This window comes from Perna viridis, chromosome 7 (assembly GCF_037379345.1).
Source record: "Perna viridis isolate PV_CMFRI_1.1 ecotype Kerala chromosome 7, ASM3737934v1, whole genome shotgun sequence".
In the NCBI taxonomy this organism is placed as follows: domain Eukaryota; kingdom Metazoa; phylum Mollusca; class Bivalvia; order Mytilida; family Mytilidae; genus Perna; species Perna viridis.
Window position 1 is genome coordinate 7,418,780 of NC_142451.1, and position 19,842 is coordinate 7,438,621.

General features: G+C 33.6%; 1 protein-coding gene across 1 annotated transcript; it reads left to right on the forward strand.

The window, feature by feature from the left end:
* The first annotated feature begins 1,404 nt into the window (after positions 1-1,404).
* LOC148611144 (deoxyribonuclease-1-like) lies at positions 1,405-19,522 on the forward strand. The gene is made up of 9 exons (XM_088591322.1): positions 1,405-1,700; positions 4,730-4,827; positions 14,411-14,506; positions 14,759-14,859; positions 15,019-15,131; positions 15,437-15,591; positions 16,771-16,867; positions 18,367-18,418; positions 18,857-19,522. Exons 1-9 carry the CDS (start codon positions 1,488-1,490, stop codon positions 19,285-19,287), a joined length of 1,356 nt encoding a protein of 451 aa, XP_088447448.1. The 5' UTR covers positions 1,405-1,487; the 3' UTR covers positions 19,288-19,522.
* Positions 19,523-19,842: the final 320 nt, after the last annotated feature.

Here is a 19,842-nt window from a genome sequence, read left to right on the forward strand (position 1 = left end):
GAAAATTCACACCAATAAACTGTACTTTGGCAAGGTGATCTACAAAGTAAACGCAAACAGTATGTAAATTAGCAAGGTGTTCCATAAAGTTCACGACAACATGTACATTGATGAATTGTTCTTTAGAGAACACATCAACAACCTGTACCTTGGCAATATAATCTATAACGTGCAGGTCAACAAAATGTACCTTGGAAAGGTGTTCTATTAAGTAGACGCCATAAACATAAGTGAAGAAAAACAAGACCCCGTATGTTTTGTGAAAAAAAAAGATTTATACTGTAATAAATTCTTTTAATGTACACTTACAGGAAATGTTTGTACTAACAGAACTAAATTGCGTCAATGAAACGCGAGTATTTTTCTTTAATTTGATTTTTTTTTCTAAATTGATGTTGATACGCGGTTCTGTCAAGGTGTTACATATTTCTGTAGTTAATTTTCCTAGGCTAGAACAAAGTTGTCGATTAATGATACGTACGCCGCTACCATTGAAATATATCAATATTGGTATAATTTTAATATAAATAGATTAACTTTGAATACAAAACATGTATAACTCCTATTCCCTTCAAAACCATGACCTAAGGAATTCAACAGACCAGTTCACAAAAGGCTGTGCCAATCATGTTCTTGAAATATGTTTATCATTTGGACACATAACGATGATATTCATGTCATGTAAATCTTGAACGTGCAAGCTCCTTATCTGGACTTATAAATCATGATTTTAGTTTTTGTTCCTTCTTACATCGGGTAAGCTACTATTAGGTTTACCAGAATTATTTATATTGCGTAATTGTAATAGGTCCAATGTCTGTCGGGACAAAGAAAACTTTATATTACATGTTTTGTTTTTCATTTAGAGTAAACTTGCAGCGTCAGTACAGTAACTCTCCTTGCAAGTATCTTCTAAAAAAAAACTCTTAAATGCATTGGTATTAGTTGGACTCATACGTTCCATTCTACATTTCAAGCAATGGCAAATTTATCTCAAAAGATTTTTTTCTGTCAATTCTAACTCGCTATGTGGTAAGAATGTTTTGAAGGTTCTGTAGAGATTTCATACAAATAATTTCATTGTGGCAGAATGACTTGATTTTAAATAATTTTAAAAGACGCGGGAGATTCTTACAACACTGTAAAGGATGGTGTTACAAGGGTAAGGAAACAGCACTGTAATTTTCGTATTAGAGAGGACTAAAGTGTCAAACTTACGCCTTAATCTTGTATTTTAATAAATGTTTCCCTTTTCCTTTTAAAACCTTTTTTTCTCAGCGTATATGTTATATTACACAACGCTGCTTTTCATTGTGATTTCATTCAACCATAAATTCAATATCGAGGGTTCGTGACACTGAACAAGAAATGTAAACAAACTAAGTTTTATATTCATGTTCAAATACATAAAGGGGAATTTAATTGAGCGAGCCTACATTGTGGCGATCTGGTTGAGTTGATCCCAGTAAAGAGTTATCGGTTATCATATGAAATCTGATCACTTTCTGTTATTCACTACAGGCACAATGAGGTTGCTATTCTCTGTGCCTTTCATCTTTATTGTTATTATTTCTGATGTTTCGAGAGGAGGAGTTGTACTACCGGTTGCAAATGCTCCACTACGGATATGTGCATTCAATGTGCAAGTTTTTGGAACGACGAAAATGGAAAAAAGTGAAGTCGTCGACAGACTGATTCAGGTAAGTATAAGCGTTACGTTTTATGATTTTTACTTCAAATGTTAAGACTATGGAACTCGAACATCGGTCAATACCGTCCGTGATCAAGTCTTTTTTGTGTTGTTGTATTTGTATATTCATTTCATCGTTCACCACACTAATATAGTACAATAGATCCAATGATGTCTTTATAATGCGGGCTTCATAATCAGTTTTAATTGCGTTACAATTCGTCGCCAACGAATATTGTAGAATCACTACCCAATGTCAGCTTACTTTATACTGGACTGTATTAAATAGATTGAAGCAATTCATTTTTTTTCTGAGCTTTTAATTTAAATCCTTATTGTCATAGTAATAATGTGAATTTCAATTAACTCCGAAACTGTTCCGCAAAATGCAAGTTAACTGTTACCATAATACTGGTATATTCTACTGGAGTGAACTTTGCTAGTTATTTATGCAGTTTGATAGGGGGTATTGAAGCAGAATATAATTAAGAAACTTATTGCTTTTCTGAAAATGGAGTTGAAATAATTAATTAATTGTGTTGGAAGTATTTTTGAAAAGAAGTTTGTGAACTTATTCAAATAAAGAAAATTAAAGTTTTCTTATATCATCTTAATACTTTGATGTGTACGCGCCTATTTGTAGTTGAAACCAATATACGGCATTAAAACAGATTAAAAAACATTTTTGAAGACACTTTAGTAGAATATATTTATTTGTGGGGATATTAAAAAGGGATATGGTCACATTCGCCGTGTGAAGATCCCGAAAAAAGGCCTACATGTATACATTGTATAGAATCTTTTAATACTATAGTGTCCACATGTACATGTAAATTATGACACAGTATCAACACGATTTCGCAAACTATATATCGAGAGCACGACCTTCTTCAAGTTAAACTGTTAATGCTTTTATATCCATTCGTGGAAGTAAACTTTAAGATATATTTAAACAACGAGAGAGTTTCCCTCCAAGGTACAAACCATTTTGGCTGGGATCTTTAAAAAAAGTATGTTCCAAAATGTTTAGGATTTTTTTTGTTTTGTTTTTACTTATCCCTTGAAAAAAGTAAAAACAATGAATCTATAAATTTCCCAATTACTTCAAAATACAGATTGTCAAATAAAAATAATATTTCTGTTGTTACTGAAATATACTTCAATAAAAATTTTGCGCTTGCACCAAAACAAATCTTATCCTTTATCACATCCAAGCCCGGGTCCACCCCTCAGCCCAGGAGAAAAATTAGCGGGGCCTAAACAGGTATGATTTTCAAATATAATATACATATTGGACTCCATAAAAACGGTCGAGATTGTAGATCAGGTTCCACGAGATTGTAGGTGCTTTTCCAAAATTTACAGCAAAATACATGATTTCTAAAACTGCATGGCACATTAAAATATCGGCAAATGTACTAAAAGCTAATATTCTGAACATGTATAATGCCAAATTAAATGTCTGAACTTTCAAACAACACTTAAACTTTTCTGAATACTAGGATCTACAATAACTATCGAAGGTAAACAAAATAGAAGCGAGTAAAAATGAAAAAGACAGTCTCACGTTTTATTCAGTTTAATGCTATTTAGAGTTGCCAGGGGCGGATTGAGGCGGAGGCGTGGCGGACGTGCCCCCCCCTAAAATTTGCAAAGCATGGGTTGTCAGGGGTAGATTTAGGCGGTTTTAGGTTGAAACTTTCATCTCTTGCTAATTTGACCACAAAAGATATGTACAGTGCACCCACTCTAGAAGAATATTAAAAAAAATAACCTCAAAAATGTGTTCGCTTCGCTCCGCTCGGCGAAATTTTAACTGCGCGCCCCCCCCCCCACCCCCCACCTAATCTAAAGTCCTTGCTTTATACTGATCGTAAATATTTAGCTTGATGGATATAAGTTGACGAAAACAAAACTTGTTAGATCTAGTCAATATTTTCCGGAAGTGATTATTCGGTGCTGTATGTATCTCGGGGCGGTTGGGGTGTTAGTCCATTCAAACAAAGACGATTCAAGACTATCATAATTATGGTCATTTTTTGCTTGAGTTTAGCACAAATCTTGCAAAATTTTCCAACAAAAGGGGACTTCCAACCGACGGAACTCAAGATTCCCCCAATGTCCCCAACTGAAACTTCTTGGGCAATCATATGTATAGCTGATACGTTTTATCTTTTAACAACAACGAAAAAAAATGACCTTTACGGAATACACAGGATAAAAGAAATTGATTGTGTCATTATGAAAGGATAACTAATCACAGATGTGTTTACGACCGAATTATGTCTAACTATACATGTACTTACAACATTTAATTAAATAATCGGAGGTTCTAAGTTTTGGAAAATTTTCATTAATCGTCAATTTAAGTTTAAATCCGGACTTCCAACCGACGGAACTCAAGATTCCCCCAATGTCCCCAACTGAAACTTCTTGGGCAATCATATGTATAGCTGATACGTTTTATCTTTTAACAACAACGAAAAAAAATGACCTTTACGGAATACACAGGATAAAAGAAATTGATTGTGTCATTATGAAAGGATAACTAATCACAGATGTGTTTACGACCGAATTATGTCTAACTATACATGTACTTACAACATTTAATTAAATAATCGGAGGTTCTAAGTTTTGGAAAATTTTCATTAATCGTCAATTTAAGTTTAAATCCGGTTGCCGAAAAATTACTCGTCGGTCTTCTGATTATGTCAATTCGGCATGTATCAAATGAATATTTTAACTAAATTTGAATTTAAAAGGACATGTACATGTATGCTTTATGGGACTTGTATAAAATTGTCCTACCACTACTCTTCGAACAAAGCGATTGGAAAGAGATACATGTAACTCGGATTCATGTACAACTAAATTACATCGAATCAGTTCAACCATATTATATATAAACAATAAAAACTTTCCTAATTGTTTTATTTTACAAACATTTCTAATTCAAGCGTGTGTTAAATAAAGTCGGCTTTTTTTTCAAAATTGCTTTCACATCTACATTTGTACATGTATTCGTGTTGTATTTTATAGATTCTATTGCGGTACGATTTGATTCTGATCCAGGAGATCCGAGATAGTTCAAATACAGCATTTAACTCACTGCAAAAGAAACTGAATGATACAATAAGGTAACTGATGATTTTCTGTCATATCAATGATTAATTAGATATACAATTTTTTTATCAAACAATTCTGCGTTGTTTTTAAAATATTAAGTCATTCGAACATTGTCATTGGTAGATGTGATTTGTCTTCCTAAAATAGCCCCGTGCAGGTCCGGGTGTCAATAGAATAGGCCTGCAGCAGCGCTAAGCTTGTCGTAAAAGGCGACTAAATAGTGCTCAGAAACCTAGCCAGATGCTAGGCGATTTGCCCACAGAGCAACTGGGTTATGTGTCCCTTGTGGTGGAAGGGGGTATCCTTGGCGTGTTACATGCTGGGGCTGTCAGGCTATAATACGAAGAACCTGACCGCAAACCATAGTGGTGCACCGTGTTGGGAAATATGCCACGTTCCTGTCACGTTAAAAAACCCTGCTGTGGTATTCGATAGGAGTAAGAACCTCTGCGCTCCGCCACAGGAGGCTAAATTGCCCGACCCTACCCATCCCTACCTTTTATCTTGTGGCAATCAAAGTTTGTCGACCCTATCATCCTTGTGTCCCATCCCTTTTCCCATTTCATCGCCAAGATTTCATGTTCATTTTATCATCCCATTTCATCATCATCGCCTGAATATAGCTGAAATATTGCTGCTCGGGCGTTCAACCTCAATAATCAATCAATCAATTAATCTTCTTAAAACAACGCTCTTTAAGTCTATATACACTATATTTTATTAGTCCTTTCTACATATACATACAATGTATTTATATTTTGGAGAACGTTATTCATAATTTCATCTCTAAATCAACCAAATCAAGAACGATAACTCTTGTAAAGTGCCAATTTTGTGTACAATCTATATAATTGTATCCCAAAAATTCTATTATCGGATGGAAAACTATGGTTATGTGGTCTGGAAGTGTTCTGTTTCTGAATGAGAATTATAAGCGACTTTGATAGGTTTTTGATATGCTTCTTCAATGGTTTCCTGGTCTAGTATAGCTGTTGACTGAACTTTTTACTTTGAATCAGAATCACTTTATTTTCGATATTCCGTATGTGTTATTTTGTATTCATTACGTGAGATTTACTCCTGTGCCATGAAAACCTTAAGTTGAATGTCCTTCAAATCTTTGCCAATATTTCATCAAGTTTCTTTCTTCAAATATGTTAGTACATGTATATGCCTCCAACCAAATATCACAATGTAAGAGAAAACATTTCTGACAATTGAATTGTTGCCTAGATAACCTTAACTTTGATTTAAACTAGATTTTGATATTAAACCAATTTCATTCTTCAATGATCCGTGCTTGGACCAAACAATTAAAAGTTGACTGTGTTTATTTTTTACAAATTCGAAAGAAAACTAACTCGGAAAATTTACAGCCTAGTCCTCCATTCATATGATACGTTCCACATGTTCTAGACACCCTGCGGTTCTTTTCTATTAAACAATATTGAACATTAGTAACATTGTATCATTGTTCAAGTGTGATGGCTATTAGTGTATAAGTATATGATGGCTATTAATACTTCTGTCGCAAATGGTGCAAAACACATTTTATACTATCGGAATAAAGGTATAGGGGCATTTGGCTATAAATATTGCTATTAACTTAATTTGTGATAACATTTGAAAATTTCACAACATAGTAAGATATATCAGTATAAGAAAGATCAACACTTTTGGCCGTTTTTAAGCACCACACTTTTCTGTATCATAATTTAGTATTTGTAACAGGAGCTTAGTTATAATGAAACTTAAGTCTCCCTGTTTGTAATATTTTTTTGTTTATAACTTGGTTTTGATTTCGTCTTTCTAATAAACGACATTGAATTGTATATTCTGTAATTTCTGACTCAGAAAAATTGCAGGGTGGTTGCTATGGTTCTCAGTGTAATTTGTCGTAGTATAACATAAAAAATATTTTGTGGTATTAGTTCATTGTGATGATGTCATAGTGTTTTGTATTATTAATTCTATAATCCATACCAATCAAGACTACTAGATCAGTTTTGCTTTCCCCCCTCCTCCCCGCCAAAAAAAAAAAAAAACAAAACAAAACAAAAACAAAAACAAAAACAAAGAATCTCGTATGTAGAAAAACAAAACATTTTTTAAATGTTTGCTGGACATTACAGGTCTTTAAAAAAGAACTTATTTGGCCACTGTTATAATTTATTTTGTCTGTTTTGTGTTCTGTTTTCATTGTTGAAATATTACATATCATAATAACTTTTCAAAACTCTAAGTTATATTCCGTTTAGAACAAAACACATTTGTGTATAGACAAAATGAATAATTTTAGCCTCAAAATTGCAAGTTAGAAAATATCTCAATTTTACATATGTTACAACTGTAATAAAATGATAGTGCATCATAAGCCTCTAAAGCCCGGTTGGTAAAAATAACATGTAGATATATTTAGTGTCATGACTATGTATGAAGGTGATGTTATGTTTATATATGCCAAGCTGCACTTAAAAATATAAAAATCTAATTGCTGATAATGGATATGTGTAGGGCATTTCAGAAATACAGATTGTTTTTCATTGCCTCTTTTTAAGTCACAACGATAACCGTATTCTTAACTATAGACAGGTGATCTTCAAAACATAAAAAAAAATAAAGGAATAGGAAACTCCGAAGATGGTTTCACGGCCATCCACACAAAAGATTTGTTGAATATTAAGGTCAAAATCTCATGTAATTCTTATGTTTACATTTCATCTCGAACTCATATATTTCTCATAAAAAATAAAAACAACGGTGTAAAGTACATTTCAGTTTGCATATCAATTGATCTTTGTATATTGTCTGGTGTTTTTCTAATGTCTTGAAATATAATTTTTATATATAGTTGTTCTGAAAGGAAATTAGATTGAGTTAATTAAAAGAAGTCTGATGTAATGAACATCTTCATATAGTTCTCGGGAATGAAGTGAATCTCAATGACATCTTCTTTCTTTACCTGGCTATAGCCAGGATTTTAAGCTTGATAACAACAGTCACGTTACAAAATGTACAGACACTACGTAAATGCAAAATTCAAAATGATAAACCAATCATCGAAGGGCACAACCATAACTATGTAATATAACTATAAACGTGTAATTACGGCAGTTTCCGTCCGTGCGAGACCCGACAGGGTAGTCAAGCACGTTAAAAACTCCCTTAGTAATTATGACAGTTCACCCTAAATGTTGGTCAACGTACTCCCAAACAGAGTGGGGAAACGCTGTCGGACCCACGTGGGGTCTTGGAGTAGGCTAGAGCGTCAACAGAGCAGCCCAGCCGCTAATAGACGTACTCTGACTGAGTTCTTCGGTCAGGTACCCCGAAGGCTGGGCTCCGCTATCTCCAACTACTAATGGACATCTACGTGTACTTACACAATCCCCACAAGGGGCGGTCGTCTGAGATCTGTGAGGATAATCAAGACCGTAAAAACCATCATTCGGGTTTCGGCAGTTATTTACACAATGTTCATTGCGAATTCAGAATTTAGAATGTATGCCTTGATCATGTTCACAAATAATATTTTCTTAGTTTTTTATGTAAATAAAGAGGCTATTCGCACGAAATATGGCACCACCATTATTATCCTCAATTAGGGGGATTGAGATTATATTTTTTTCGCGCAAAATTTCTATTTTATAGTTCAGCAGCAACCGAAATCAATATTTTTTATTGAAAATCTGCCTTGTAAAGTAACGGGAAAGATATAGAACATTATTTGTATTTATTCAATGGAAGCGTGAACTAATTTGTTTTTTTTTCAAAAATTTGGAACATTATTTTTTCAAAAAGGTCCCAGCCCACCGCCCCAAACCCCCGCCAATAAAATTGTCGGTGCCTAAGCTTCTCAATTTTGTCTATCCGCTTTTTTGTCTATTACCCAACCGTGAAGAGCTAAACTGGTTCCGGTAAATATTACGTACCAGTTTAATCTAAGTCAGAAACCAATAATCAACATAATGTAACATCGATCAATAAACGATATTCAGCAGAAATACATTTTTGTAGTTATGAATATGTACCCAAACATTTCTTATTTTATTGTCAAATTAAAAATTCTAACATGACGTCCTTCAAAGTTATTTAGACTACAGCATTGGTAAGTCAAAGTGCTGAGACACTGAGTCAAAGAAGACTTCAAAGTAATCAAAATATTCGTGTAACCAAATTGTAAGCTAAATAAACCGATCAAGACTTTGTCCTTTTAAAGAATAACCATTTGTCTTAACGCAGTGTATACTTATACAGTCCGTTTATCAATAAATATTTTTTGGTCTTCTTTTGTATTATTGCTTTTGGTATTCCTGGCTGTACACGTAAGTTGATGTCCTCAGATTTCCTTATACCTAAATCAGCATTTCTTAAAAAACATGAATTCCACTTAGAATCACTGACAATCAATATTCGATGAATTTTCAAAGTAAGATTGAACACACACCTTGAAATTTCGGTTGGAGATGCATGAAGTAGAAATGAATCATGCAGACTGGAGGAAGTTGAACAAAGGCCCAATCTCAAGGGAGAAATGAGCAAAACTTTTTCCTTGCTTGTGCTCACTTTGATGAAGATTGTTTTTTGTAATAAATTAATACTAAAATTTGTCCTTGTCATTGTTGTCTAGATTAAGCACTGGTATGTACAATAAATGTTTACCTTTCTCTAGGAATTTTTCTGTTCAAACAAGGATAAAAACTCTTTTTGTAAAAATTGTTGTTAGTTTAAAGATCATTAAACTAAAAACAACTTTGTAGCTCATATATTTGAGCAATTTAAGATTCCAATTAAGTTTGAAAGTCATTGGTATGTGGTGAATACAGGGAATTTGATGTCTTAATCACACATGCACTTCGAGTATAAATCCATCTTTTTTTCTCTCCAAAACAAAAAAAAGTTACTAGTGAAGCCATACCTCATGAGTACCACTTTTTTTATGATGAATCACTATTTGCTGGAGGTTTTTTTCTGTCGTCAATAATGTATGTGCATTTCTTTCACTTTTTCTGCATGATTGTTTTACAAATATGTATAAGATTATAATTCAAGTAACTCTTATGTTTTGCAAATATACAAGTGCTTATGTTTTTTTTATAGTTTTTTATTAAGAGATGTTGACATATACATTTACAGCTGTTTCATGCTACACATACATGTACTTGAGAATCATGAACTTTGTTTTATGCATAAATAGTGTCCCGGCACAGAAATGGTCTGTTTTGCTTTCTTCTCACTTCATCTAGTGAAACTTTTAAGTGATAACCACTGAATATAAATCAAAGAAAAAAATCATAACAGTGTCTGATATATGCAAAATGTTACAATGTAAATTCATAAAAATATACATTATTTTAACCAAATGATATTGAGAAACCTCTTATTGTTGGGAAATATTGTTACATGTACATATAATTTCGTGCAAATCAGGTTGGTGGTTATAACAGTACCAGATTTTTACTGGTTTTTAAACCACCCGGTCAAGATTCCCAAAGTGATGAATACTGGTCGATTGAAAATGTACAAACAATATTTCTGTCATTGTTTATAGTTTTTGTCCTACATTAAAAATGTTAATATAGTATATATATACTATATTTCAGTGTTCTTAGATTTTATTCTTTTAATATCTCTATCAGCTGTATATATTAAGAAAAAATAAACATTTCTTTCTCTAAATAATTCAAATTTATCTGAAATAACATAACAAACTTTACAAAATGTACAGTGTATTTCATGAGCACATCTTTGTTTCAACACGGTGCACCACTATGGTTTGCAGTCAGGTTTTCCGTATTATAGCCTGACAACCACAGCATGTAACACGCCAGGGGTACCCCATTCCACCACCTGGGGCACAGAACCCAGTTGCTCTATGGGCAGAGCGCCTAGCCTCTGGTTAGGTTCCTTAGCACTATTTAGTCGCCTTTTACGACAAGCTTAGCCCTGCTGCAGGTTTATTCTTTTGACACCCGGACATGCACGGGGCAAGTGATGAGTTTGAAAGTCATTTCATTTATCAGACAAAAACCTTCTAAACACAGAAAATGGAAAGCTTGTTAAGGATATTGCTGTAGGGCTTCTTCCATGTATAATTTAAGCTACCTGCTGATTTATAATGATGTTTGGACCCCATTTCAAAATCTCTGGATCCATCCATGAATGTTGATTTATCTATGAGCAATTAATGTCACACTGTAAAGTAGAAAACAAATTAGATACATGTATTACTATATTACAAATATTATAATTTCATGTATGAAATCTTTAATTGATACTGTGCTGCATATGCCAGTAACCATAGTTACATGCACATGTATTTTTGTAGTTTTCAGTGTAAATTTCTTGTTCACAGACATACAAATGTAAACTGCAAATTTTGCTGAGAAATATGAGTACATTGTTCGACACTGGCAATAAAAACAGTATACCTATCACCAGTTTTGAAAGTTTTAAATACCTGTGTACATACAAAGTATATGAATAAATAACGTATACCTTCAACACTTACCTAGTACATTGTACATGTAAGAATGTCCATGAAAATCAGCGCTTAGAAAAGGTCTATTTTTGGTAGCCTTGATATCCAATACATTTTCAATGCACTTGCATGGCCACAGAATTTCTAACATAACTGTGTCTTTCTTGTGTCATGAAAATCTTGTTTTTCAATTTATGATCTGCATTCTAAATAAATGTATCTGGTATATCTTGACAATGTACTAAAAAGAACCATATTGATGAACAGTTATGAATTACATGGATATAATACACATGGACATGGTATTACTATTTCTTTAAATTCCATACTGAATAGTGCATGCCAAAATCTGTATCACATGCAGTACCAACAGGAGACTTCTATATCAACTCAAGGACCACTGGCTCTTGGGGTGATATAGGTCGTGGGTTGATTCTGCATACCAAACAGATTTTTGCATGTCATGTTCATTCTTTCTATACAAAATGTACTTCAATTGTATTCTGTGCAAGGTGGGATATATGATATGCAATATATATGTCTAAGGGTGTAATATAGGGTATGCCATATAGGTCTATGGGTGTGATATAAGGTATGCAATATATGTCTGTGGGTTTGATATATTACATTCAATATCAATAATTTTCAATATTTTTATATTATAGATATTATATGTTAATAAATATGTAATTTCATATTTGCCCTGTTATAGGTTTGAGGTCTGTCATATTGGTCGAGGCGGTTGTATTGGTCCCAAGGCATCGCCGAGGGCCAATACGGCTGTCGAGGCTAATATGATTGACCGAAATTTGACAAAATTGTCCAGCTCTCTGCATCAAAACAGTTAATATCATATTATCATTGAAATCTTGCAGTTATACACATATTAAATAGCCTTAATATCGTTGCACGCCCATGTCGTACGCAAAGTAAACATCACATATTTGACATGGAGTATGATCGGCAGCGGAGCAATATCTTAATGCAAACTTTTCAAGGAGAAGAACCCGCGGAGTGTTATTTTGGTAGTTCTATGTTGAAATGTCAACCTTGGTTACGTAATTTGGTTGCCGACGATCTCTAAGTCAAGTTCAGTCTATAAATATACTTCCTTGACAAAAAGTGATAAACACATGACCAACATTTCGTGCAACACATATATGTAGGCTGTATCTATTCATAAATATAAAGAAACTAGTCCTATTAGAAATCAAAATAAATCACGGAAACTCCATTATAACATTGTTTTACCACGGTTTGTCATTTATGTCTTTATTTAGCCCCTCGCTATCGCTTGGAGTAAAACAGTATGATGTAAATGGCCAGCCCGTGGTAAAACAATGATAAAATGGACTTTCCGTGATTTGTTTCTTTTGTGATTGAGGTTGGAACCGCGGAAAAGAATGTGTCATTGTTGATAAACGAGTGGGTTCGGTAAGGCCCTATTTTGGCCCTAGTATTCAACGTTTTTGAAAGATTTGTTTTGGTCTATACTAGTTAATTTATTTGAAAGGATAATGGTTGTAGTAAATACATCTCAGCCGATTTTGTCGCTATCTTGAATATGTTTTACCTAATAGCAGTCAAAATTAATACAATATTAATGAAATCTTCAATTTAGTTACATTTCTGCACGTGTTTTTAGATAGTTTTGCCTAAAACGGAAGTTGCCATATTCGAGTTTATCCAAAATATTGACATATATGTTGTATCTTACAATACTACACACTATATATAAATATCAAGAATGAACACGCATGCGGCCAAATTTGTTTTTCACTAAAACCGTCAAAAATATGCTGAAATATTGGGATCTCATGGATTTTTCATCATTTAGGCAATTTTGTTACAATAATCAGATACGTTTTCTGTTTTTGGCCTAAATCTTATTGAACTAATTATCTCTTTGTCATAATTAAGTCTACCGGGCTTGTTTATTAAATTTTAACCCGGCGGCAAAGGAAGAACGATACACAGAGTGTCACTAGTTCACATTTTGTAGTTGTACCCTCTTGTTTAAGTTCTAAAATAGTGTTCAAAGTAGTTGTGTATTCACCACGCGACGATGTATATGCCTAACGAAAATGAAAGGCTGCAGAAAACTAGAAGAACTGTAGTTTTCTTACTTTCTAAACACGATTACTGCACCCTTACACAGATTATTGGACCACTCTGCATTATATATACAAGGTATTTTTGAAGATGTATTATTTTTTCGGGCACGTGTATACATTTCCAAATGGAGATTGAGAACCAATGACGTGGCATTCGCATAAATTGTAATTGAGCGTTACTTCCCGTTTTCATTTATGCATGTTAATTACTGTAGGTCGTCGTGAAAACACAAAAAACAATCTTTCTTGCTATTTTAGCGGTAACCTGATGAGAAAACGTTTGATACATCTTTATGGCATTTGTATGGCTGTATATAACATATTATACACATACGATACAAGAAGATGCGTATAAAATGCTATACAGCTTAACGTTTAACTCTACAGCTGTTTGTTTTGATCTCCTGACCCGGTTAATTCACATTTGAGATATTGTGAACTTTTGTTAAATTAAACGTTAAGCAGTATTGCCCGACTCTATACCCACCTCTCCCTATTTCCAGTGGCAATCAAAAGTTGTCGACCTTATTATCCTTGTGTCCCATCCCATTTTTCATTTTATCATCCATTTCATGTTCATCGCCCGAAAAACGCTGATATATTGCTACTTGGGCATTCAATACCAACCAGTCAATCAGTCAATCAATCAATCAATATCTTATCTCGTAAAAGAGCGATCCGAGACGACAGATTCCGCTAGTCAAGACATGCCTCACTCGTCAGTAACTATACATGTACTTAGTACTATATTATTGATACATGTAGAAGTATGTTGTGCCGGCGATCTCTTAGTTTTTCTTCCTGTGTACTTAATTTAATGAAACTGTACATACAGGTACATTTGTTGCATAATACCTAAGTAGTCAAAAAAACTTCTTACAAAACGATCGCTGTAAAAAAACGTTTTGTTCTGCACCCTCCCCTATGGATAAGAATAACTAACTGAAATTGAAGCCTTCAGCAAAACAGATTAAACATTTTATTACCTTGTGTTTTTAGTGCAGCAAACGGGACACATGGAGATGTTTTTGAGTCTGTAATCAGTGGTAAACTTGGAAGGTCATCATCGAAAGAACAATATGGATTCTTGTACAGGTATATTATGTTCTGTCCCCTGTCTGAGAAGGCTACAAGGGATGCGTGCAATCATATTCTCTCAACAATTGTATCGCATTGTAAATCGCAATATTTTGTCATTTGATTCACCAATACTTAAATTAATTTTTGTCAAATCCCAAAGTTAACAAAGAATATATTTTAAATTTTCAAAACGTGTACCAATTTTCCCATTAATCTAAACAACACTTGATAATAAATCTTATTGTTCATTTATTTTTTTTATTTTAGACGAAACCTACTTAGAGTACAAGACACATTTCAGTATCCGGACATCGAAGATTATTTTGAACGTCCTCCTTACAATGTATTGTTCCATTCGCCAACTACAGGTTAGCACTACAACTGTATTGTATGTTTCTGTTATTATTTTTTCTTGGTTTCGTTTTTTGTTTTTGTATACCAAAGCGTGCGATTTTAAATAATAATAGGAAGGATAACTCTGATTCGTTTTATTGACTTCTTGGCATAAGTGTTAAATTATTTTTCAGACGTTGAATACTTCGCTATGATGGCTCTTCACTCTAAACCAAGTATGGCTCCTGAAGAGGTAGACAACATCACTAGAGTATATGATGTGTTGACGAAAAAATGGGGTCTGGAGGTAATTATGATAAATACCATGATTTACAGGAACTTTACCCATGACATACACATATATCGATCCAGACACATTGTGTTGCTGGGCCGCTTGTATACCTGTGAAAACCAACTGGCATACTGAAGTCTCAAGATGTGCGGTTTATAGTGGTTTTATCCTTATTTAAAAAAAAGTGCCAAATTGAATTTGAAAATACACAAAGCTAAGAAAGTCAGTTAGACGAAAAGTATTTATTTTTAATAATTACGAATTTTGAATACTGTACATTCTAACAAGTACATGTATTTAAAAGAAATGATATGTTTCAGGACGTCCTGGTAGCAGGTGATCTTAATTCTGACTGTGATTATCTACCGGACAGGGAACATGCGAAAATCGGGCTATACCACGATGATAGGTTTCAATGGTTGATAGGTGACGACGTCGATACGACGACAAAGGGCAGTGAATGTAGTTATGACAGGTATTATCTTTACCAGTATTTTTTGGTAAGTGCGGGTACTTGCTACAGTATATAAATGTTGAAGCTAATGACATCAATAGTCTTTACCCTATTAAAGCCAATATCACTAACACGCGTGACAAGGACTTGTTTCAGTAAAAATAGAGCTACACCAAATACGTTAATGTAAGTGGTAAATATTTTTTTCTGAAACAAGACTACAGTGCCGTTACTGTATGTCGTCATACTTGATTTCATGTCAGAAATATTTATTATTTTACTTGAATTTTATTTTCTTTTGTTTTCTTTGTTGTGTTTGTCCTCAATTTTTTATATAAAAAAGAAAAAAATGGTTTCTGTATTTTTTACTTGAATAAAACTGATTTTGTTTGATCTTGTCATCCGTCCGTTCGTCTGTCCGCAACTCCTCAGAAAACTCGTGTATGCACTTGACCGATGAATCTGTCCGGAATTTGTCCGATCCGAGTCTTAAATTAAACTGGATCTCCTCTGTTTGACGCCAACATTTTTGAAAAGCTACTGTTTTCTATTTCTAGTAAAATAACTAACTTATTTCAAGCGCCTTCTGGAGCTGATGGATGATACATGTACAATAAAAATGTTTAAAAAATATCATAAGTGCTTCATTCAGACTAACAGCTAGAGGTTACTTCAGTTATTTGATATAATTTAATTTGTGACTAGCTTTCGGATTGCTTTTTGAGAAAGCAGGTTATTTTGTATATCCAGGCTTGGTACTGTAACATCATTAACGTCGATTAGTCAGTCGCGCACTAATCCCAAACAATTACGTTTTGATTACGAATCAGTTCTTTATAATTGTCCTGCCACACATTGGAAATTAAATTATAATGAATGTTTCTTATTTTTAAACAGGCTGTACTGAATAATCTTTTAAAAATAAGAACCATTCCTTAAATGTAATTAGACAACATAATTATGTTATTTTGTGTAAACTTACTTTCGTACTGTGAAATTAATAAAGTCGATTAGTCGGCAGTCCTCGATTCAAATAATCCCAAACTGAATAACGTTAACGTTTTAATTTGAACTGGAATCGAATGAAGATTGTTCCCATCACAGGCACTTGAGACACGCTACAAATAGAACCATACACTACTAAGGGGGTCGTACTTATTCATAAAACAATTTTACATTTTTACATGCTTATTTTCGAAGATTCATCGCAGCAGGTATATCTCTGAGAGCAGCTGTGGTCCCAAACAGTCCTGGAGTTTTTCGATTTGATTTAGAGCTCAATCTAACTCCAGAAGAGGTATGCATATAATAAATGTATAGATGTGGTAAAGAGTTTCTTGAGTAGGAGGGTCCATAAAAATAATGTAATTAAGTGTCTTGGTCTGAAACAGAAATTAATAAAGGACAGAAATACATTTTCACATTGTAGTAATTACTGTATATTCCTAAAGTAACACATTTAAATTTCAAATGGGGTTTCGTACATTTCTATAGTTTGTTGTTGCCGAATACAAGTGCTTTAAATCTCGGACTATGGACATCAGTTTAAGTATTATTCAATAAGGTCATAAACATGGCTTCCACAAAATATATTTCTTTCTTCAAATTCCAATGATAATTGAATAATAATCAATGTCACAATCATTTGTATGTAACAGTAGTTTACATACGTTTCCTCTTCAAAGGTGGTATGAAACGTCAGTGTACACATCATGTATCTACAGTACACAAAAGAAGACGTGTACTATATACGTTTTGTACATCTATTTTTATTTTGTATCCCACAAAGTCATGTACATATATGTATGCAAGTATGTCCGGTCCTCTTCCAAAGGTTCCGGATGACTGAATCAATCTCTTTTTTTTCAAGACATACATCTGCTTGCATGGGACTTATTTTACATATATATTCCCAGGAAACAACATTTGGGTTTATAGTAATCCGGCTGTCCGCCATCTTCTGAGCTAAGTTTTGAAATCATGAATAGGTGAGATGAACATGTCAAAAAGACAACAACTACACTGGGATGAAAATGTCGAACTAAGGCCATCCATTGGTCTTCAATGAACGAGAGGAAAACCTCACACCACAGGGTAGGCTGCAGCTGGCCCCAAAACACCATTAGATTGGCCCCTATAATTATACTAAATGAACATAAAAATAAACAAAAACGAAACAAGACATACAGAGGCCGGAATTTCTTGACTTTGGAAAAAAATGCGGCGGGGTTAAAATACTTTGGCGTGATCACAACCCTCCCCCTTTAAGATCTGGCCAACGTGGAAAAAATATTACACAATTAAACAGAACTAAAAATTAGTTCAAAAAGGTCTAAGTCCCTTGTTACAACGGAAATAAACATCCGAAACTGAATATAAATTACACAAATGTACAAACTAAGGAGTACCAGGAGTTAACTGACATGCCAGCTCCAGACCAGTTTATACCTACAAAAAGTTAATGTAAAATAAATCCCCATTCTTCCCGTGCGGGGTTTAGAACCAGGGTACATCAAAAAATAAGGACACAACACATATTATGCCAAAACCTGCTTAAGCTATAGTGTTTTTATTTCTATGTAAAGATAAATGTACAATGCAAGCGAATCAATGTTAATACATGTACCAAAAATGCTATCCACAATATCAATACTATATCTCTTACGAATGAGCCAAATTAAGGTTTAGTTAACGAGCACTTGTAAGCACACACACACACACACATACACACACATTATAAAACGAGTATATCTCTTGACATACGATATGATTGTTGAGACATTTTATAAACTACAGACAGCTGAAGTTAGCGACCACTACCCTATAGATATGGAATTAGCTGGAAAACGTGAGTAGATTTGTTTAACTATCATATTGTTCTGTTCCTTTGGTTTATATCTCATTTAGTTTGGTTCATAACTCACTCTATACATGTACATGGGAATTCGAAAGGTCTGTTAATTTGCTTCTACTTAATAAAAGTGTGAAAAGGATCAGATTTGATGTGTACCCTATCAACTGCACTGGTAATAATTAAAGGCATTTAATTGTAATGTTTATGAATAAACACGTGGTTTCAAGGTTGTTCTGTGTACACCAAGAAACAAGTACAAGTGCTTGGTCACTTACTCTTTACTTAACTGAAGAAACCTTATTTTTCTCTTAAGTAGATGTTTCAAATGATGATTTACAGTCGTGTATCTTTAGAAGTCGGTACATGTATACAAAGACTAAAAATACACCACTGTTGTTTTAAGCGATTAAAAAGTTTAATTTCCCATTTTAGCAAATCTGGAGGTGCAGAATCGAGTCAAAGATTCCAAAGCCGTTGATATTGAATCTAGAGTTCCAGTCGATAGCAAAAATACCATACGAGATATGAAATACAATGCACCTCGGAGTAAAGTTGATGACAGACTTTATACAGTGACAACTCTACTAAAATTGACGAAACAATATCTTATCACTGCTCTCCTAGACAATATCCCAACCTACTACCAAACACTAGAGGAACTTGCCTATTTACAAGAACAGTTTCCTAAACTGTTCACGGCTGAAATGGAATCTCTAGTTTTAGCCATGATGGGGTCCACTTCTTTCCAAACTGATTATGTTTATGGATTGAGAAATATCAGAAAACCGTCTTATAGAATTGAACTATCCTGTATATTGGAAACACTGGTATGCACAATGAAGGTAGAAAAACATTTAATATGAATTTCGTAATTAAAATACTGCATAATTCTCTGACATGCACACTACATGTACATTAAAACAAAAAATTCAGTGCACTTGTATGTCTATTCCTTTAATCATTATATATATATGTTTTTTTTTTCATAATTCAGATGATAAGCCCGTCTGTAGTGTCAATTGTTTTAAAGCTTAGATGGTTAAATAATTTTGGTGGTATCAATGTTGGTGTTTTTTTTAATAAAACCCATATACTTTTTATCTTTGTTTATTATTTTTAATTGTTTTTATGTATGTGCATGTAAAGGTGGCTTTATTCCTATCATTGCTCTGTATTTGGATAAAATTACAGCATATAGGACAACGTGGCGCACTGGTTGAAAATTAAAACATAAATACAAAAACAGAATCTGAGAAACGAGTTTATTACTTGAGTGCCATAACATAGATATTTGGTGAAGGGACAACGTTTGAATGTGTACAGGTTTCACTGTGCATAAAATATGACCACGTTCTAAAGTAAAACATTTTGTCAAAAGTCTTGGGTTTAATATTTCCGTTAGATTTTGTCATTACATG

Excerpts from the sequence above, each read along its gene's own strand:
- LOC148611144 (XM_088591322.1), top strand. The coding sequence starts at position 1,488 with ATGAAATCTGATCACTTTCTGTTATTCACTACAGGCACAATGAGGTTG. Across the intron at positions 4,828-14,410 it reads AAACTGAATGATACAATAAG|TGCAGCAAACGGGACACATG; the intron begins GTAACTGATGAT and ends TTGTGTTTTTAG. Across the intron at positions 14,507-14,758 it reads CAATATGGATTCTTGTACAG|ACGAAACCTACTTAGAGTAC; the intron begins GTATATTATGTT and ends TTTTTATTTTAG.